The sequence below is a fragment of the Hyla sarda genome, chromosome 5 (assembly GCF_029499605.1).
Source record: "Hyla sarda isolate aHylSar1 chromosome 5, aHylSar1.hap1, whole genome shotgun sequence".
In the NCBI taxonomy this organism is placed as follows: Eukaryota; Metazoa; Chordata; class Amphibia; order Anura; family Hylidae; genus Hyla; species Hyla sarda.
The window spans coordinates 40379411-40402378 of NC_079193.1; the positions used below are offsets into that span (position 1 = coordinate 40379411).

The 22968-nt window shown below is 43.2% G+C and overlaps 1 protein-coding gene across 2 annotated transcripts in view; it reads left to right on the forward strand.

Annotated features, from left to right (window-relative positions):
- Window positions 1-11795: 11795 nt before the first annotated feature.
- Window positions 11796-22968, forward strand: part of GPR158 (G protein-coupled receptor 158) — a 308847-nt gene continuing 297674 nt past the window's right edge. The window contains exon 1 of one of the 2 annotated variants that reach the window (XM_056519337.1): window positions 11796-13427. In XM_056519337.1, coding sequence (XP_056375312.1) covers window positions 12547-13427 — 881 coding nt within the window. In that variant the 5' untranslated portion in view covers window positions 11796-12546. The remainder of the gene's footprint in view (window positions 13428-22968) is intronic. The other variant, XM_056519338.1, reaches the window with a different exon arrangement.

The window sequence follows — 22968 nt, forward strand, 5'->3', positions numbered from 1 at the left end:
AAGGTGGAACGGGCAAATACGGTTGGCAGGGATGGAATGGAAAAAAAACTAAAAAGAGATAACAGGGAGGAGATAAAAGCAGAGTGGGCGGCATTCACCAACATAGCGGCAAGAAGGAAAAAAGCAAATCGGCACCGAAGAGACTACTGGGACCAGTAGTTTGCATACCAGGAAATAACAGGAAATGCATGCAAGTGGACAATGGAGAACTGGGGGACCGGAGTGGACACAAAATAAGAATAGACGCTCCAAAAACAACTGAGAACACATGGTGCACCCACAGAAACCGTAAGTAAACAGCAACAAAATAAATTGACACCGGAGTTCACCTTTAATGTATTTGCAGCCTCCGAATAGGGGACACTCAATAGTGGATGCAGACGCACCCAATAATGGACAAAACACTCCCAATAGGGGACAACAGGCTTATACGCTGGCCCTACCTTGTACACAGGGGTGCCGTCAGGGAGGTACAGCCAATACCCCAGTAAGGGGCCCCCATACTGCCCCCATATATAAACAACAACAAAAAACGTGGTCTCAAATGGCTGGAGGTGCTCAACCCCAAATGCAGTTGTGCATATATTCTGGGGGAGCAGATCCTGCTCTTGTAGTCCGTTGCCAGGGGCGATCCCCAGCATAAAAATGCATACAATGGAGGATGCCTGCAGTGGACTACAAGTGCCACAATAGAATCCTACACCAGGTAAACGGTGTGGATGTGTAACAATTAGAATACAATACAGAAATGTAGGTCCCTAGCAACGGACTACAAGGGCAGGATCTGCTCCCCCAGTATATATGCACAACTGCATTTGGGGTTGAGCACCTCCAGCCATTTGAGACCACGTTTTTTGTTGTTGTTTGTAAATTTATACGTGGAGGTGTGTAAACTCCATATGTTAATGCGCCTTGAACATTTTCCAGGCAGCATTAGGGTTGCACCTGTGAGGCCATGCACCTATATCAGCCAACTTGGGTGGGGCTTGTAGCCTCTCTCCCCCCTTCCATTGTATGTGTGCTTAGTCACGCTGGAGGGAACTGGGAGCAGGCTACATGTCGACCTAGTGCTGCTGTAATTGCCCACTGGCCCCTGATTTTTGCTTATTACGCACAGGTAGGATTAGCGTTAGGTCCCGTGCCATCTGAGAAACCTTGGCGTTGGTGTGCGGGCTCTGGTGTGTCCTTAATATAAGGATACACTGGCGAATGTCTCAATTTTAACATCAGTGTTGAGGGATTAGCCAATGTCATTGTATACATCTACCACAGTAGTGCACCTACATTTCTGTATTGTGCCCCCATATATAGTAGTGGGTCCAGGGCCGGACTGGAGCAGAAAATAGGCCCGGGCGTTTTAGACTAAGCAGCCCATATCGGTCATGGGTGTAGCTATGTGAAGGCCGAGCCAAAAAGGGGAGGGACCACATGTCAATCATAGTTGGTTATAATAGGGTACATAATGGAAAAAAATTATATATATATATATATATATATATACATATATATACACACATATACACACACACACACACACATATATATATATATATATATATATATATATATATATATATATATATATATATACACACAGGGAGGGCCATTTCCACCCTTAATAAAATAGGAATGGTTGATGATATTAACTTCCTGTTTGTGGCACATTAGTATATGTGAGGGTGGAAACTTTTCAAGATGGGTGGTGACCATGCTGGCCATTTTGAAGTCGGCCATTTTGAATCCAACTTTTGTTTTTTCAGTAGGAAGAGGGTCATGTGACACATCAAACTTATTGGGAATTTCACAAGAAAAACAATGATGTGCTTGGTTTTAAAGCAACTTTATTCTTTCATGAGTTATTTACAAGTTTCCGACCACTTATAAAAAGTGTTTAATCTGCTGCCCATTGTGTTGGATTGTCAATGCAACCCTCTTCTCTATATACTGCTATATACTACTATATACACCGCAGGAGAAATGCTAGCACAGGCTTCTAGTATTCATAGTTTCAGGTGCTGCACATCTCGTATCTTCACAGCATAGACAATTGCCTTCAGATGAAACCAAAGATAAAAGTCTAAGGGGGTCAGATCGGGAGACCTTGGGGGCCATTCAACTGGCCCACGACGACCAATCCACTTTCCAGGAAACTGTTCATCTAGGAATGCTCGGACCTGACACCCATTATGTGGTGGTGCACCATCTTGCTGGAAAAACTCAGGGAACGTGCAGCTTCAGTGCATAAAGAGGGAAACACATCATCATGTAGCAATTTCGCATATCCAGTGGCCTTGAGGTTTCCATTGATGAAGAATGGCCCCACTATCTTTGCACACCATATACCACACCATACCATCAATTTTTGTGTTCCAACAGTCTTGGAGGGATCTATCCAATGTGGGTTAGTGTCAGACCAATAGCGGTGGTTTTATTTGTTAACTTCACCATTCACATAAAAGTTTGCCTCATCACTGAACAAAATCTGCATAAACTGAGGGTCCTGTTCCAATTTTTGTTTTGCCCATTCTGCAGCACCTGAAACTACGGATACTGGAAGCCTGTGCTAGCATTTCTCTGCGGTGTTGCTATCAGTGTGTGAAGAGTGGGAGAAGAGGGTTGCATTGACAATCCAACACAATGGGCAGCACATTGAACACATTTTATAAGTGGTCAGAAACTTAACTTATGAAAGAATAAAGTTACTTTAAAACCAAGCACATCATTGTTTTTCTTGTGAAATTCCCAATAAGTTTGATGTGTCACATGACCCTCTTCCTATTGAAAAAACTAAAGTTGTATTCAAAATGGCCAACTTCAAAATGGCCACCATGGTCACTACCCATCTTGAAAAGTTTCCCCCCTCACATACACTAATGTGCCAAAAACAGGAAGTTAATATCACCAACCATTCCCATTTTATTAAGGTGTATCCACATAAATGGCCCACCCTATACATATATATATATATATATATATATATATATATATATATACAAACATAGACTCGATTATATGCAAAAAAAGGAAACAGAAAAGAGAGCGCACTAATGGGCCATGATTCTGTATGTATGGGAGATACACAGGTGAACAGAGACTGGTGCGCTCACCTGGGGGTGTTGTGTTACAGACACAACACCGTGGAAGGCTTATTCCCCAGATCCCAGGGAGGTAGTGGTGGAAGAGCTGCTGGGCACCCGTTCGTCTCGGGAACTGGTCCTGGACGTCTGGTATAAGGAGAAGGAAAGTGGAATCCCGGTTCCACAAAGAAGCGATGCTTGGTAGCGTTCGTTTCCAGCGAGAGATGAAAAATTGTAATCCACGAACTCGGGTATGGCATAAAGAAAAGAGTCTTTATTCGCACATGCAATAACAAGGGGATAACGCGTTTCAAGGGGCGGAGACCCCCTCTTCGTCAGATCCAATCATATACAAACATACACACACTTTATAAAATTAGACAGTTACCAAATGACAATGGTATGTAAGGATGAAATATTATCATACATATTACCATCATACTGTTACTGAGCAAATCCTGTATACTGAGAACAATATTACCAATAATACCACTATACAAGGAGAAATACACTGCTCAAAAAAATAAAGGGAATACGAAGATAACACATTCTAGATCTGAATGAATGAACTAATCGTATGAAATACCTTTGATTTTACATAGTTGAATGTGCTGACAACAAAATCACACAAAAATTATCAATGGAAATCAAATTTATCAACCCACTGTCGACAGCGTTTGTAGGTCCGTTCGGGAAACCGTATATGGGGCAAAACAGAGCCGACCGGAGGCAGCGTTTCACTCCGGTTGCTCATTGAAATACATTAGATAGGGGACTGCATACGGCAGCATGCGGTTGCCCCGCCCCCGACTCTCCGCCCCCTCTCCCCAGTATACGGTTCAAAACATAGGGAAAACGTGGTGTGCATGTAGCCTCACACTGTAGTATTAGAGCCTTCTTTACACCACACAAGCTGGAAGCAGAGAGGGGTGATCACTGTGGTGAGTACTGTGAAGAAGAAAAAAAAATGAATATTCGTAATTACGAATATATAGTGCTATATTCGCGAATATTCGCGAATTCGTGAATATGCGATATTTGCGAATAAAATTCACATTGCGAATATTCGCGAGCAACACTAGTCTGGATATGGAGTCACACTCAAAATCAAAATGAAAAACCAAACTACAGGCTGATCCAACTTTGATGTAATGTCCTTAAAACAAGTCAAAATGAGGCTCAGTAGTGTGGGTGGCCTCCACGCCCCGTATGACCTCCCTACAACACCTGGGCTTGCTCCTGATGAGGACATTCTGTGGTGCAACGTGGCGTTGGTGGATGAAGCGAGACATGATGTCCCAGATGTGCTCAATCGAATTCAGGTCTGGGGAACGGGGGGCCAGTCCATAACATCAATGCCTTCCTCTTGCAGGAACTGCTGACACACTGCAGCCACATGAGGTCTAGCGTTGTCTTGCATTAGGAGGAACCCAGGTTCAACAGCATCAGCATATGGTCTCACAAGGGGTCTGAGGATCTCATCTCGGTACCTAATGGCAGTTAGGCTACCTCTGGCAAGCACATGTGCGGCCCCCCAAAGAAATGCCACCCCACACCATTACTGACCCACCGCCAAACCGGTCATGCTGGAGGATGTTGCAGGCAGCAGAACGTTCTTCATGGCATCTTCAGACTCTGTCACGTGCTCAGTGTGAACCTGTTTTCATCTGCATTTGCCAATCTTGGTGTTCTCTCTCAAATGCCAAACGTCCTGCATGGTGTTGGGCTGTAAGCACAACCCCCACCTGTGGATGTCGGGCGCTCATACCACCCTCATGGAGTCTGTTTCTGACCATTTGAGTGGGCACATGCACATTTGTGGCCTGCTGGAGGTAATTTTGCAGGGCTCTGGCAGTGCTCATTCTCCCCCTTGCACAAAGGAGGAGGTAGTGGTCCTGCTGCTGGGTTGTTCCCCTCGTATGGCCTCCTTCACTTCTCCTGATGAACTGGCCTGTCTTGTGGTAGTGCCTCCATGCTCTGGACACTACGCTGACAGACACGGTACTTCTTGCCACAGCTCGCATTGATGTGTCATTCTGGATGAGCGGCACTACCTGAGCCACTTGTGTGGGTTGTAGACTCCGTCTCATGCTACCACTCTCAGAATACCATGGGCCGGCGTTAGGACGTAGGGATGCCGGCCTTTGAATTCTGGGAGCGTGACGTGAGCGTGCTTCTTTATGTGGCGGCCGGCCGACGCGCGTAGCTGTGCTGGCTCTTATATGGGGGCGGAGCAATTGCAAGTGAGCTGGAGAGCAAATGCTAGGCACAAAAATGGGAGCCGGAGGCCGAGCGTTTTTACTCTCTGCCTCCCGCACCGGCGCCAGGCTCTTGCACTGAAGGCCCCTGTTACTGTACAGGGCAGGAGGATGGCCAGCCCACCTGGCAAATGCCGGTGTGCCTAATGGCCAGTCCGGCACTGAGTGGGTCCTCACACTGCCCCCGTATATAGTTGTAGGCCCCTATACTGCCCCACATGCATATTTCCACAATACCACACATATAGTACTGCTATACATAGTACCATGATACCACAAAAATAGTAATGCTATACTGCATGCGTACATATTACGATTATACTGCTTACATACACACATGCCAATATTACCCACATATGTATACACATTCCACACACACTTACAAAATAAACAAACAAGCAAACAAAATACACATATAAACATTACACACACATTCATTCATACACATTATACACACATACAAATTATTCACACTTACATATAAAACACTAATCCACACATGCATACATGTCACACATACATGTATGCATACTTATCACAGACAAATGTATACATATTACTTACATACATATACATTACACATAATATCCTACGTGTACATTTAGCTTTTGCACTATACAACAGTAAGTTGGTATTTCAAGAGACTCAATGGATTATTATCTAAAAATGGTTGATACTGGAGCATGAAATTAATGTTATAAGTACTACACAAATATTGTAGAGGAGGTTATACAGTATCTATTCATCTGAGGAAATGTCTGTGTCTTCGTGTCAGATGAAGAGTCAGTAACAGTGCTAATACCAGTGCCAAAAACAAAGCAGTTTAAAATACCTTAGCGTTCCTATTTTAAGAGAATCTATTTTCTACAATGTGTGTATGTTTACATGGTGTCTTGACAATTCCCACCGTGCAACAACTAGAGTGATGTGGAGAAGTCTTTGATCCCTACTACTGTAGATATGCCTTATTTTTTCATAGCACTGTCTTTTGGTACTCACCACAAACCAGGCTTACTGCATGTCACAAATATTGTTACCCTACAAAATTGTCCCTGCAATGAATGGAACATACATCATGTGTTTGGCCTGTGTTTATTCCTTATTAAAGTTGTTGAGTTCTACACTCAGAGTTCCGCACCCAGCAATGTTCAGTTGCCTCAAAAAGAGTGATTGTAGAGCTGGCCATGCATGCACAGTGTACTCGGTTAGTGCTGGGCACAATTTTTCCCCATTCTTGGGATTGGTGTTGGATCCTAGCGATCGGGCCCTCACAGATCAGTTCATTCTCCCCAATACTGTGAAAAAACTTCTTCAGATGGAAATACCCCTTTAGCAGGGAGCTCGCTCTGTGAATGCCGGCAGCAGTTGAGTTCTGACCATTTTTTTTACCTAAATCCTTTTCCACTTGGAGTATCCCTCCAGGAACATCAACCCTCTTAGAAATCTTTGTGTCATCAGCAAACAGATCAATACCTTACCATCGAGACCTTACCCTTAATGGGAATCAACCCATAAATTTTCTTAACTATCACAGCCAAGTCCTGGAAGATGAAGCAGATAAAGTTTAGTGGATGGTCATAGAAAAACGTTATAGTGTCATGGCTAGCTTAAAAGGGTTGTGTAGGACTTAAATATTGATGGTCTACCCTCAGAATAACCCACTAAACATAGAATACAATCAAATCTAACAAAATCATGGCTTACCACTTACTTGCAGCAAATGTTACAATGTATACATGGGCCAAAGCTTACAGCTTCCCCTTACTTGCCTACCGAGATGAACTGGCTTTGGGAGTGACAGCCCTCTCCAACAATACCAGCAGCGATATCCCACCTCAGATGGTGATTGGGCTAGCGGGCTGTCAATGCCAAGACCAGTTTGTCTCAGAAGGTAAGATGGGCCCCTGTGGATAGGGGATAAGGTCTTAATAACCAGATAACCCCTTTAATTCCTTCAGACACATCTATAGAATAGCATGTCTGCCAAAAAGAATGGCACAAAACTAGATATTAAAATAGTCACATTAAAACTTGAGCATCAGCCATCAAACATTTATCTCTGGAGTCTCTTTGTCTCGTCCTTATCTTATAGTCTTTTGTAGTTTCCAGGGTGTATGAGGGGCTTTCTCTGGTCCTTTAAAGAGGTACTTCGCCCTTAGACATCTTATCCCCTATCCAAAGGATAGGGAATAAGATGTCTGATCGCGGGGTCCCACCGCGATCTCAGCTGTGGCACCCCAGACATCCAGAGCGAACTTTGCTCCGTGTCGTGGCGCTGCGGAGTGGGGGCTCGGCTCGTGACATTACAGCCACATTCCGCTCTTGAGGTCATGGCCACGCCCCCTCAATGCACATCTATGGGAGGGGCCGTGATGTCACGAGCCTCCGGTGCTGCACCTGGTGCTCTAAACGAATGCTGAGTGCAGCAGGGAGATCGCGGGGGCCCAAAGCAGCGGGACCCCTGCAGTCAGACATCTTATCTCCTATCTTTTGGATAAGATGTCTAGGGGTGGAGTACCCTTTTAAGGTATGGCAGCAAGGTTTAACCTATGGGAATATGCCACGTCACACCCTCATGTGTTATGACTTATTACATTAGGTCCTTTCCAATCCTGTTGTTAAGCGTCATCAGACATCAGGGTAAGCTTACGTTACCAGAATAACAGTTGGAAGAAAGAACGGGACTAATATCGCAGAAATAAGGAAGATCTATAATGTGCATGCGCATGGATCGGGGAGACGGAGAAGTAAACAAACAATCACGTGACAGATCATGTGATGTATAATCACATGACACGGATGTCCGGAACACCAGAGAGAACCCGGAAGATACCGAACATAGTCAGGCAACCCTGATGACGTCTGATGACGCTTAAGAACAGGATTGGAACGGACCTAATGTAGTAATTCATAGCACATGGGGGCATGATGTTGCATATTCCCATAGGTTCAACCACACTCGTGAGTGTAAAACGCCCACAAACGGAAGTCATATAAGCCTGAGTGAATGTCAGGACCCGGCATTAGTATCCCATACCTTGATAAAGCCGGTTCATATCGGCGAAACCTCGGGGGGATGCTAGGGAAACTTGTATTTTAATTTAGCAACCTGGAAATGGAGGAATAGGAGGTTTAGAGAGGATCAGATATAAGGGAGCAACGAGTATTGACCCATATTAAAAGGAAATGAATAATATGATCCTCAACAAAATACCTCCAGATAAAAACAGGTCATAAGAACCTAAACCCAAAACTGGGTTGTGATTTTAATAAACTTTTTTTATTATTTGGATTTGGAACACATTATTGGGATATTTTAATGAGAAACTAATAAAAGTGACATTTTAAAGGGGTAACCCTAGCAAAGGGCTTAGTCCCGGAGGGGCTGTGTGCCCTAAAGGAATTGGTTTTGAATTCAAATATACCCTGGGTACTCTATGGGAAAATTTGATATTATACAAAGTTGCAATACCACCCAAAATCTGCAGACAGGTGTTACACTGTTTTTAGAAGAAAGCAGCTATCTTTTTCTTAACTCTGGGTAACCCCTTTAAAGGGATCAAAAGAGATTCCTCTATTCTTGTGCATTACAGTTGGTGTTTATTTTCTATTTTACTTGACTTAGGATTGTCATAAATGTTTACCAATTACTATGATATTATTTATTTCCTTAATATATATTTAGTGCCACTTTACAATGCAAGACAGTTAAAAGCAAAACAAATACAGGTGCAAACAACTATAAAGGAAAACAGCTTTTTCACATGAGTATAGTAATGTAGTACAACAGATTTTCCAGGATTAGAAAAAACATGTCTGCTCTTTTCTAAATATAACACCTCACCTGTCCAGCTGAGTGTTATTACAGCTCATCTACATTCACATCACTGGCATTTAACTACAATAAGGGACACAAACAAAGCAATCATAAGGTTGTGATCCTGGACAATCTAGAACAGGGAAAAGCCTGCCAATATAATCTTGAATGGAGATTGTATGATCCTGCCCATATAAGCACATTACAACATAAAGAGCCTGCCCATATAAGCATAGTACAACAGATAAGAGCGTGCCCATATAAGCATAGTACAACAGATAAGAGCGTGCCCATATAAGCATAGTACAACAGATGAGAGCCTGCCCATATAAGCATAGTACAACAGATGAGATCCTGCCCATATAAGCATAGTACAACAGATAAGAGCATGCCCATATAAGCATAGTACAACAGATGAGATCCTGCCCATATAAGCATAGTACAACAGATAAGAGCGTGCCCATATAAGCATAGTACAACAGATAAGAGCATGCCCATATAAGCATATTACAACAGATGAGAGCCTGCCCATATAAGCACATTACTACAGATGAGAGCCTGCCCATATAGGCATAGTACAACAGATGAGAGCCTGCCCATATAAGCACATTACAACAGATGAGAGCCTGCCCATATAAGCATAGTACATCAGATGAGATCCTGTTCACATGAGCATTAGTGATGAGCAGCATAGGCTATATTCAAATTTGCGATATATCACGGATAAATGGATGAATATTCGGCCCATATTTGCGAATTTTGCATATTCGTTAACTTTTTTCCATGCGAAATATGTAACGAAATTTGCATTCTGCATCTTTCTCATTGGCCCACAAGCTAAAAGAAGGGAGGGATCAGTGTCCTTTGGAAGTGCCGATATTTGCGAATTTTCGCATATTTGCCTTCTTTGGACCACAAGCTGGAGGCAGGGAGGGATGATTACTCTTTATTTACACAATACACATCATTGTGATGTCTACTGTGAAAAAAAAGAATATTCGTCATAACTAATACATTTCGCTATATTCTAAACATTTGTGAAATCTCAAAGTGCCGATATTCACAATAAAAATTTGCTATTCGAGTATTCGCGCTCAACACTAATGAGCTTAGTACAACAGAAGATAGCCTGTCCACTTGAGCACAGTACAACAGAAGAGATCCTGAACACATGAGCACAGTACAACAGAAGAGATCCTGAACACATGAGCATAGTACAACAGATGATAGCCTGAACACAGGAGCACAGTACAGCAGAAGAGATCCTGAACACATGAGCATAGTACAACAGATGATAGCCTGAACACAGGAGCACAGTACAACAGAAGAGATCCTGAACACATGAGCATAGTACAACAGATGATAGCCTGAACACAGGAGCACAGTACAGCAGAAGAGATCCTGAACACATGAGCATAGTACAACAGAAGAGATCCTGAACACATGAGCATAGTACAACAGAAGAGAGCCTGAACACAGGAGCATAGTACAACAGATGATAGCCTGAACACATGAGCACAGTACAGCAGATGATAGCCTGAACACAGGAGCATAGTACAACAGAAGAGAGCCTGAACACAGGAGCATAGTACAACAGATGATAGCTTGAACACATGAGCATAGTACAACAGATGATAGCCTGAACACAGGAGCACAGTACAGCAGATGATAGCCTGAACACATGAGCATAGTACAACAGATGATAGCCTGAACACAGGAGCACAGTACAGCAGAAGCATAGTTCAACAGTAGAATGTCTTTCCATTTGAGTTTTAAGGGGTATTCCGGCCCTGAGACATTGTATCCCCTATCCAAAGGATAGGGGATAAGATGTCTCAACGCGGGGGTCCCGCCGCTGGGGACCACCGCAATCTTGTATTTGCCACCCACCTGTTTGAGCTGCACGCCGCGGTGCCAGCTCACAAACAGCCGGGTGGCGACCACAGGGTCGGAGTATCGTGACTTCACAACTCTGCCCCCGTGTGACGTAACCCCCGCCCCTGCTATGCAAGTCTATGGGAGGGGGCGTGATGGCCGTCACAATAGCGGGGACGTCACAATATCCCGGCCCCGTGGTCGCCACCCGGCTGTTTGTGAGCTGGCACCGTGGCGTGCAGCTCAAACAGGTGGGCGGCATATACAAGATTGTGGGGTCCCCAGCAGCGGGACCCCCGCGGTGAGACATCTTATCATCCTTTGGATAGGGGATAAGATGTTCTCAGGGTCGGAGAACCCCTTTAATCCAACAGGTTATAGCCTGTTAATATGCGCTTAATACAACAGGAGAGCCTACCCATGAACAGAGTGCAGCAGATGAGAGCCTGTACACATGAGCTTAAAGCACCAAGGGGTCCTGCTTATATGAGCTTAATACTTCAGGGGGACCCTGCCTATATGACCTTAGTACATCAGGGGGGCACAGTCCATACAACATCTGAGTGCCTGCCCAAAGTATTATAAAATATAATATTAAGAAAATAGCAGACCTCTAAAGGTAAAGCATTTGCTACATTTACCAATTTACTGCGGTTTTGTGGCTCATGTAGAGGCATAAACACATAGCTGCTTCCCTCACTTACAAATTCTGCAAGAAATAAAGGAACATTGCAAATGCTGGAGAAATAACATAAGACTAAGAGGAGCTCCAGCAGTGTTTCCAGGAGGAGGAGGCAGGGCTCGCTGATGTGTCTCAGTGTTTTCCTGATCACTAAGCAGCGGCTCAGGTTCAGCACTGGACAGCTCCTTCCACCTTTCTTCCTGCATTACAAATGGCTGTTCTGTGATTGACACAGTAAGTGCCCATACAGAGGCCAAGAAAGACAAAGTATACCTATAGGAGTGGGGTGGGAGGGGATGAGAGCTGAACGTGTTTGGTTGTGGCAAAGTGTAGTTAAATCCTTTCACAAGCAGAGGAAGGCGGAGTGTATTCCTTAAGCTCATCCAAGTACTCAATTAGCGAACAAAAGCAGGTCCATCGCATTGTTCTGGACTGTGTCTCATTGCTTTGATGTGCACGGTGGACGTGGCAGTGCAGTCTTACCCTTGAAATGAAGATATTAGAGGGTGAAGTCCCTGGGAATTTGTCTTCTCTTTCCTCTCTGAAGACCATAGTCGAGGATGAGGATACAGACGTAAGCAGTCTAACTATAGCTTCTGTGCTAGATGGGATGTAACCTGCTCAGATCAAGGCACTTGTCTGCGTAATTCCTACTGGAAACCTGCTGGGGAGGACACGGTAGACTGGATTTTCATCTCTATTGCTTTCAGTTGTATTTTTTTTCTCCCATTTGACCACAGGTGATACCATCTGGATACAGCACCATGCGAAAGGATGTGACATTGTGAGAACCCACGGTCACAACTGATTAAGTTCCTTTAGATTTACAGGTCACTCATGATCATGGCTTCTTTTATGATTTTTTTCACCTTCCTTACCCGTGTCTGCTTGCTGACAGCATCTAGCCTAGACCTGGAAGGGCGTATGGCTCACCAAGAAGAACACAAGATAACCAGGGATAAGCAACCCATCTACAACCAGCCTAGAAGCCTGGACCATCCCTCCATGTGGATCAGGACCACGGAGAGCACTGTTCTAGCACAAAACCTGGCTGAGGACTTGCCAAAACATGTGGCTTCTTTCCTATATACAGGGGATTCTAATGAACTCAGGCGTGCCAACTGTTCCAAGAGGTATGAGCTGACTAGTCTATCAGGGGTCTCTCCAACAACTACTCACCAGTCTTTGCACACTTCTGTGGATTTACTTGTTCATTCCTCCAACTTTTTAAACATGATGTTACAAAGCAATAAATCTAAAGACCACACCTCACAGAGGGACTTGGAGTGGTACAGTGCTCTCGTAAGGAGCATCCTAGAAGGAGAACCCAGAATTCATCGGTCCGCCATCACTTTAAATGTGGATCCATTGTCCCACATCCCTCAGGTGTTTCTGGAGGCATCTCGAGAGGAAGACAAGATCCACATCCAAGATCTCTCTTCCTCAGCTCATCATCTGGCCAATGCCACCCAGGAAACGGACTGGTTCCATGCCTTCAAACACAAGTGGAGGCCTCACCAGCACAAAAGGTTCTTAAATGGTGCTAAAACTTTAGAGGACAGCTGGAAGAAGGGCTCCAGCTACCTTACCGACAAGAGTCACATCAAGTGGTCATCACCCTTTCTGGAATGCGAACATGGGAAATTTAAACCCAGCTGGCTCCTTACCCTCTCTGCTGCATTTTATGGGCTCAAGCCAAATCTTGTTCGAGAATTCAGGTAGGAAGACATTTTCTAAGGAGGCTGAGCTCTTGTCTTCTTCTTCTGTTATGCCATGAGACTATCCACAGGAGACATGAACGGGGTGGGGGGCTGTATAATTGCCAATTTTCCCATTAGTGCTAGCTTGCACTAGAATTCTACCTTGATCACAGGCAATGCATGTGAACATTTGTGTAAGAGATACAGCAGTGCCGTACTGTATAGAGATTTGATAACAGATCTGAATAACAACTGCAGACTAATTAAGTTTGGTAATTACATAGGACATTGTAGCAACCTAAAATTTAATCTATTGTGCAGACAGATATCCCCGGTAGGAATGCCAGGCTTGATAATGGTGGTTGGTACTGTATATTAGTACTGTGTAATTACATAGGGCACTGGTAGACATCATTTTACCAGTTGCAAAGAACATTAGCCTGTACCAAAAAGCAGACACAACCGCACACACAACACACACATACATACAACACACACATAGACACATACACAGCACACACACATCACACACATTACATACACAAATACATATACACAACACACATACATACACACCCACACACAACGCACACATTACACACAAATACAGACATATACACAACACACATACACCACACACAAACACACACACATACACACACCACATGCATAGCACACACACACAAACACATACACTCGCACACATACACCAGCAACAGCCTGCTAAATATAGCACAGAAATCATAGAAATACACTTCACCCTTTGAGTGCTGGAGCGGCCGCAGCAGAGAGTGAGATCTGTTGTGTAAACTCATTATGACTCCCCATGATTTATTCATCCTATGTTGAAGTACATACAGAACCATAATATATTAATGGGCTCTGCTCCACTAAATACAAGCATGGACTCGTGCCAGTTTATGCGATCATGGCACTTTGGCAATAAGGATGAGTGCCAAGCAACAAGCATCTATCTCTATGAAAGAAGTGATTTTTATTTTTTATTATGACATTTAAAATCCTGGGATTTCAGCGATTTCCTTGACCTGGGATAAACTTTATGCACTTATTAGATGCAATAAGCCAATAAAGTCAGGATTACTGTACTTAACTACAGAAAGGGCTTCTTAGTGGAGAGTATGGGAGTGGGGGAGGAAGGGTAAAATACTGCTAGTTAGAGGGGATTTGTCTGCACACATATAAGCCTGAGACTGAGGATACTGAATGGGGTTAACCCTTTATCCTCCTAAAACAGAGTTTAACATATAAATATAAAATAATACTGTGGAGATGGTGATCGTTCTGGTGTTATGTAAGAAGTTGTTGGATTTCTTACAATTGGCTTCATTATGTCATTTTATGTCAACACGATCAATCTCCCTAATGATAAATCTCCTTTATATCTCATTAGATTGTATTGATTATCATTATGAATGTTTGTTGTCATTTCCATCAGAACAATTATCACTCCATGTAAATGGGCTTTGGGAGCAAGGTCAGTGATTGTCTATCTATCTATCTATCTATCCCATATCTATCTATTTATCTATCTATCTATCTATCTATCTATTGTTATCATCTATCTCCTTATTATTATCATCTATCTCATATCTATCTACCTATCTGTCTCGTATCTATCATATTTATTTGTTTATCTATCTATCTATCTATTTATTTATTTATCTCTCTATCTAGAGTATCTATCTTATTTATCTCTCATATCTATCTACCTATCTATCTATTAAAGGAAAGTAAGATAGAATCTCCCAGCAGGTATATGCTCATCTATACATAGACAGGTGCATCCCACTAAATATGTGACCTTGTAGGTAGATAAGTGCCTCCCCCAGTAGGTAGTTGCTCCCCTTTAGGTAGCCAGATGCCTCTTTATATGTATATGTATGTGTTTAAACCCTGAAGAAGTTACTGTAGATGGTACCCCCCAGCAGGTATTTGCCCCCCAGTAGGTAGTTTCTCCCGTTAGGTAGATAGGTCCCACCCAGTAGATATCTGGTGCCTCAAGTGAGTATATGCCCCCAAGTGTAGACAGCATCCCCTTTAGTAAAAAATAAATAAATAAACAAACCCTATATACTTACCTCCTGTCTGCTTCCTCGATGGGAGGGCCTGCCCTTTATCCGCTGCAGACACAAGCCAGTGGCGGGCTGCAGACGGGTGCTGCTCCTAGCCCCTGTAGACTCCAGGCTTAATGCAAATGGAGACTACAGGGCAAGGATGGAGCAAGAAACCAGCGGTTCTGATGTGCCAGTGAGCAATGCTTCTATCTGCAAGTTAGTCCACATGCAGATAAAAATAGCATTTGCTACCACCAGTAATCCAAGTGAAGAGCTGGGTAGGCAGTGTTGCCCTAGGCGGGTGTCTAGCTTGTATACCCCTTGCCCTAGCACTGCACACAGTTATGGCATCATGTAACAGAGCAGGAGGAGCTGAGCAGAAAAACTGCCACAAAGCATGATGCTTCCACCCCCATGCTTCACAGTAGGTATGGTGTACCTTTGGATGCAACTTCTCATTCTTTCTCCTCCAAACACGGAGAGTTGAGTTTTTACAAAAAGTTCAATTTAGGTTTAATCTGACCATATGACATTCTTCCAATACTCTTCTGGATCATCCAAATTCTCTCTAGCAAACTTCAGAAGGGCTCGGACATGTACTGGATGAAGCAGGTGACACGTCTTGCACTGCATCATTTGAGTCCCTGGCGGCGTAGTGTGTTACTGATGGTAGCCTTTGTTACTTTGGTCCCAGCTCTCTGTAGGTCATTCACTAGGTCCCCCCGTGTGATTCTGGGATTTTTGATCACCGTTCTTGTGATCATTTTGACACCACGGGGTGAGATCTTGCGTGGAGCCCCAGATCGAGGGAGATTATCAGAGGTCTTGAATGTCTTCCATTTCTTAATAATTGCTCCCACATTTGATTTCTTCACACCAAGCTGCTTGCCTATTGCAGATTTAGTCTTCCCAGCCTGGTGCAGGTCAATAATTTTGTTTCTGGTGTCCTTCGACAGCTATTTGGTCTCGGCCATAGTGGAGTTTGGAGTGTGACTGTTTGAGGTTGTGGACAGATGTCTTTTATACTGATAACAAGTTCAAACAGGTGCCATAAATACAGGTAAGAAGTGGAGGACAGAGGAGACTCTTATCCAAAGGATAGGGGATAAGATGTATGATCGCAGGGGTCCCGCCGCTTGGGACCCCCACAATCTGCCATTGCGCACCCACCTTTGTGAGCTCTCCGCAGCGCTGGAGGTTCTGAGTGTGTAGCGTGACGACCACAGGGCCGGAGTATAGTGACGTCACGACTCCGCCCCTGTGTGACATCACACTCCGCCCCCTCAATGCAAGTCTATGGGAGGGGGCGTGGCTGCGGGACCCCCGCAATCATACATCTTATCCCCTATCCTTTGGATAGGGGATAAGATGTATTAGAGCCAGAGTACCCCTTTAAAGAAGAAGTTACAGGTCTGTGAGAGTCAGAAATCTTGTTTGTTTGTAGGTGACCAAATACTTATTTTCCACCATAATTTGCAAATAAATTCTTAAAAAATCAGACAATGTGATTTTATGGATTTTTTCTCTCTCATTCTGTCTCTCATAGTTGAGGTATACCGATGATGAAAATTACAGGCCTCTCTCATCTTTTTAAGTGGGAGAACATGCACAATTGGTGGCTGACTAAATACTTTTTTTGCCCCACTGTAAACCCACTCTTTCCGGTTGAGGGTTGGAGGATAATTTATCATTGAAAACGCAATTGATATTAGTGTCAATGACAAACTCCTTGTGTAGCATACCATAGACCAGTGTTTTCAAACCAGTGTGCCTCTACCTGTTGCAAAACTACAACTCCTGTGTAGGATTTCATAGACCAGTGTGCCTCAAGCTGTTGCAAAACTACAACTCCCAGCATGCTGGGACAGCCGTTGGCTGTCCGGGCATGCTTTGAATTGTAGTTTTGCAACAGCTGGAGGCACACTGGTTGGGAAACACTGCCATAGACAATAGAATACTGAGATTTCCTCTGTAACAAAGTATATGTATACGTAATTTATATGCAGTTGAAGAGCGGACAGGATCATTGTTTTGTCTTTGATATTATTACAGCTTTACTTATCCTTGTTTTTATCCCTTTGGACTGCATTTTTAGGTTCCTTTTATAGGTAGCTTTAATGGTGAATTTTTCTACAGTCCCAGATAGTGATTGCTTGATATAGGAAATGTTTACCTTCACCATGAACCTTGTTCTCCCCATCAGCATCATATATGACCCACTCTTTCCTGGTGAGGGTTGGAGGATAATTTATTATTGAAAACACAATTGATATTAGCGTCAAGAGAAACACCTTGTGTAGGATACCACAGACCAGTGTTACCCAACCAGTGTGCCTCCAGCTGTTGCAAAACTACAACTACACAGGTGCAGTGTGATCATATAGACCATCAGTGGTCTAATAGCTGGTTTTACTTAAACCTCCAAAACACATTCAGTGAATATTAGAAGTTGTAAACACATATATACAGTCGGTACAGTGCTTACATGTCAATGCTAATCACAATCAAGCAAAATCCAACGCGTTTCATTGTATCGCATAAACAAACGGCACAACTCATCAGGGACTAGTGCTAAGTGAAAATTTTACAAACACATGTCACTTAATCTCCCAGACAATAAATATCATGTTAAGAGGTATTGTTAAACATCAGGTGCCTTATTTATCGGGGTATACCACGCACCGGCCTATAACACGCACCCTCATTTTACAAAGGATATTTGGGTAAAAAATATTTACCAAATATCCTTGGTAAAATGAGGGTGCGTGTGTGTGTGCATGTGTATACCCCGATACACTGTTTCTGACCCCGCAGAAGCCCCCAGGAAAGGCAGGGGAAGAGAGGCCGTCGCTGCCGGCTTCTCTCCCCCTGCCTTTCCTGGGGTCTAGAGCCCTGCTGCCGCCGCTTCTCTCCCCCTGCTGATAGCCAGGGGGAGAGAAGGGGCAGCGGCACCCATTGCCGGCGCCGCTGCCCCATTGCCTCCCCCATCCCCGGTTGTATAATTACCTGTTGCCGGGGTCGGGTCCGCGCTGCTTCAGGCCTCCGGTGTGCGTCCCCTGCGTCGTTGCTATGCGCTGCACGGTGCGGCGCAATGACGATTGACGTCACCCGTCATTGCGTCTTGCAGCGCATAGCAACAACGCAGGGGAAGCACACCGGAGGCCTGAAGCAGCGCGGACCCGGCAACAGGTAATTATACAACCGAGGATGAGGGAGGCAACGGGGCAGCGGCGCCGGCAATAGGTGCCCGGCAATGGGGCAGCGGCACCGATAGCCAGGGGGAGAGAAGGGACAGCGGCGCCGATAGCTGGGGGAGAGAAGCGGCGACAGCGGGGCTCTAGACCCCAGGACAGGCAGGGGCAGAGAAGCCGGCAGCGACGGCAGGTCTCTGCAACTGCAAAAGCGCCCGCTTTAAATCATTGAACTGCAGCGGTTTATCGGCATATAACACGCAGATAGACTTTAGGCAAAAAAATTTAGCCTAAAAAAGTGTGTTATACGCTGATAAATACGGTATATCGTGATGAGGCGACCCGAGGTATATGTCTGTATTATTGGTAGTCCGGACAAAGTATTTTATCCCACTAGTGGATAGGTTGTGGTGTTGCTGCATTAGGTGATCCTGTAGATAAATATAAAAGTATAGTGGATGTAACAAAGAGTAGGGTTGAAGGGAATTTGTATATATGTATTGTATGTAAATTAGGCACCTACCTCTTGGTCTAACTTCTGATATGAATGACTGTCAGTTGCAGACAAGGAACTTAATTTTAAACCTATTGAGAAAGTTAGGACACATAACTTAGTTAGTGTGTATGTGTGACCTCTAGATGTGAGAGTAGAATCCAATGAACTGATAATTACCTCTATTTTTGGGAGGTTGTGTTCCATTATGGTCCTAGCAGGGGTCTCACAGAGGATCATAGCCTAAAAAATGGGTACATATTTGGTGTAAATGAAATATATACGGTGAGGGGATAGAAAGAGAGACATATGAACAGGAGCCTAGGTGCCTACCTCAATGCCTACCATTATAAGGTAATGGAGCCCATAGATAGCGTGGCCAGAGTGGTGGTCTACACATACAGATAAGTGCAATAAATATGCAGAAGTCCCAGGTACTGATGTATTTAGATACGGGCCTAGTGTTGTACTTACGATCATCGAGATGTCCGGGGGTGTGGGGCCCAAGACTGGTGGGGCGTCACACGTGTACTGGCCCGTGTTATTTATGCTAACCACAGCGCTCGTGCCGGAGCGCTCTTAGCACCGGAAGTAAGGGCGCTTCTGGTGTATGTGGCGCTGCTCTCCACTATGGAGCGCAGCGCTGTTGGGGCCGTGTTAGTGGATGCGTGCAAACCGGAAGTCACTTCCGATACGCTGGGATGCGTTCCACAGTGGAACGCATAATCCATTGTAGATGGGCAAATATATACACAAGAATAGAGTGTACTATTGTGGCCAGATAATACGTGCCTCTATTGTATAAAAGGGAAATTAATCTGTATGAACGATTAAACAACCTGCTGGACCGGGAAATTTGAACCTGACCTAGTGACTGTAGGGCCAAATCTAAATTGGCCGTTGGATTTGTTAGGTTTTCAGCTGATATGAAATAATATTTCTAAAGTTGATATAGGTTAATTTAATGTTAACAAAGTGGGTTCTTTAATATGTGGAAGATTCAAGGCTTCAATGGATAGTGGAGTTAAAGGGGTTATCCCCCTGTGATCCACTCAATGCAACAGACCAATGTTTTCTGACCAGGGTGGCTCCAGCTGTTGCAAAAACAGAATGATCTTCCCCCACTCAGAGGTCGCTCCACCCATTAACGCAAAGACAGGTTCCTTCTGATCACCTGACTAGTGATGTAATGCCACGGGCAGCATTGCAAACTGGGAAAATCTGAGACGACACAAATTTTGTATGCTGTTAAAAATAAACCTTGGGGCAAAACTTACAGAAGAATTGTGACACCATGGAAACAAAAGTACCGACACTACATTATGAACTACACTAACTTTACAGCCCCTGTAGCAAAGTCAAATAATAATAAAAAAAATATCCTGGAATACCCCTTTAACTATGGAGTGGCAGGATCTAAATTAAGATTGTAACGGTCCCTATAACAGTCGGCTAAAGTATTCAAAATCATTTGGGGTTCATACTTTTTTTTTCTCTTTCTTGGTGTATATGTAGGTAATTTAGATTTTAGCAGATCTAGTTTTAAATCTGTTAGCCAGCGATTTATTTATTTTACTGCCTTGACAGTAATATAACATTTTGGTTCTATTTAACATAAAATCGTAATTGTGATAGAGTACAATAATTTATGAAGTTGGTACTTAGAGTTTCCAGCTCAGTTATAAGATGAGGGTCAACACGGTGTTTGTATAAATCTTCGATAGTTTTCATTTTCTTGGCAATCTTCTCTTTTTTAAGGCTGAAGCCAATTTTTTATAGAAGAGCATCTAAGGACAGCTTAATGGGAACACCATGTGGTTAATATGTCAGTATCAGCTGGGTCATTGAAGTAAAAGAACTTTAAATTGTTTTCAATAACAGAGTTGGCAGACTGGTTGTTCAAAAAGGGAATTGTGAAGTCTCCAAGGGACGGTTATGTATTTGTTAAATTGTTTTTGAATAAGGACCAAAACCGGGACATGATGAGACAAAATGATTATCCCTATGGAAGGAGGAGGATAATCTTTGAAACTACTTATCCAGTACTATGAGATCAATACAGGAGTACATTTGGTGGGAATGTAATAAAAAAAAAAAAAAAGCTATAATCCTTTTCATTGGCATGTAATACTCTCCAAGAATCCTATAGACCTTCTATATATATTCTATATATATATATAATATTTTTTTCTTAGGTAATAAATGTGGATTTTTATTTCGTTTTAGGGAACAAAACTATTATAATCTCCGCTAATAACTCTTTAAGGACAATGACGTAACCATATCCCCTCCTCCGCTCCCATTGTATGAAGCTCGCTCAAGAGCTGAGCGTGCTCCATACCCTGTGGTCCCTGATTGCTATCAGCAGCCAGGACCCATGGATACTGCCAGACATTGCAGATCTGGCATTAACCCTTTAGACACTGCTATCAAGGTTGATTGGCGCATATAGAACAGGAAAAAAAATGTTGCCCCTTTATCTCAGGGAGCTGACCAGGACCACCACAACAAAATCGCGGGGTCCCAATCAGCTGAGAGGACAAGCAGAGTTCTGTTAACTTTCTCTGGCTTGTCGGATTGGCACTCAATCACTGCAGCCTCAACAGTTTGTGGTAATGGAGAGCCGATAACACTGATCAATGCTGTTCTATAAGACAGCATTGTTCGGTGTATGGAGTAGAAAGATTGCATGCAATAGTGCCCCAATGGGCAGGGGTATAGCTATAGAGGTAGCAGAGGTAATAGTCGCACCAGGGCCCTGGTGCCTAAGGGAGCCCAAAGGACATTTGCCCCATAAGAGACCAATATTATAATTACCATATGGTGCCCTGGTGCAGATTTTGCATCGGGGGCCAGAAACTAAAAGCTACACCTCTGTGTAGCAAAAGATTATTAAAAAAAGATTTTTAATAAATGTGAATTAATCCCTTTCCCATTTTTCAAATAAAATAATGTTAACAAGAATAAACATAAAAATATATGTGGTATTGTGGCATGGATAAATGTCTGAACTAATGTAAAGTAAACCACATGGCGTAAATGTAAAAAAAATACCAAAGTCCAGAATTGCTGATTATTGGTCACTTTATGTAGCAGAAAAAAAATTATAATAAGACAATCAAAAAAGTCACATCCAAACAAAAATGGTACTAATAAAGACTATAGACCATGGCACAAATAATGATTAGAAGAGGGTCAGAAGAGGACAATTTTAAGAATATTAATTTTGTGCAAAAAGTTATAATAAAAAAAAACTATATAAATTGAGTATCATTTTCATAGTATGCACCTTTACATAGTTACATAGTTACATAGTTACATAGTTAGTACGGTCGAAAAAAGACATATGTCCATCAAGTTCAACCAGGGAATTAAGGGGTAGGGGTGTGGCGCGATATCGGGGAAGGGATGAGATTTTATATTTCTTCATAAGCATTAATGTTATTTTGTTCCAGGAATGTATCTAATCCTGTTTTAAAGCTGTTAATTGTTCCTGCTGTGACCAGTTCCTGAGGTAAATTCACAGTCCTCACGGTAAAGAAGGCGTGTCGCCCCTTGAGACTAAACTTTTTGTTTTCAATTTTGATCTACAAGTATTTTTTTTTTGTTTCACTGTAGATTTTGTGGGAATATGAGGGATGTTACTATAAAGTACAATTAGTGGTGCAAAAAACAAGCCGCATATGGATCTGTAGGTGAAAAATGTAAAGTTTTATGGCTATTAGAAGACAAGGAGGAAAAAACTAAAGTGCAAAAATGTTAAATCCAGATGTCTTAAAGGGAACAGGCTGTAGATTTTA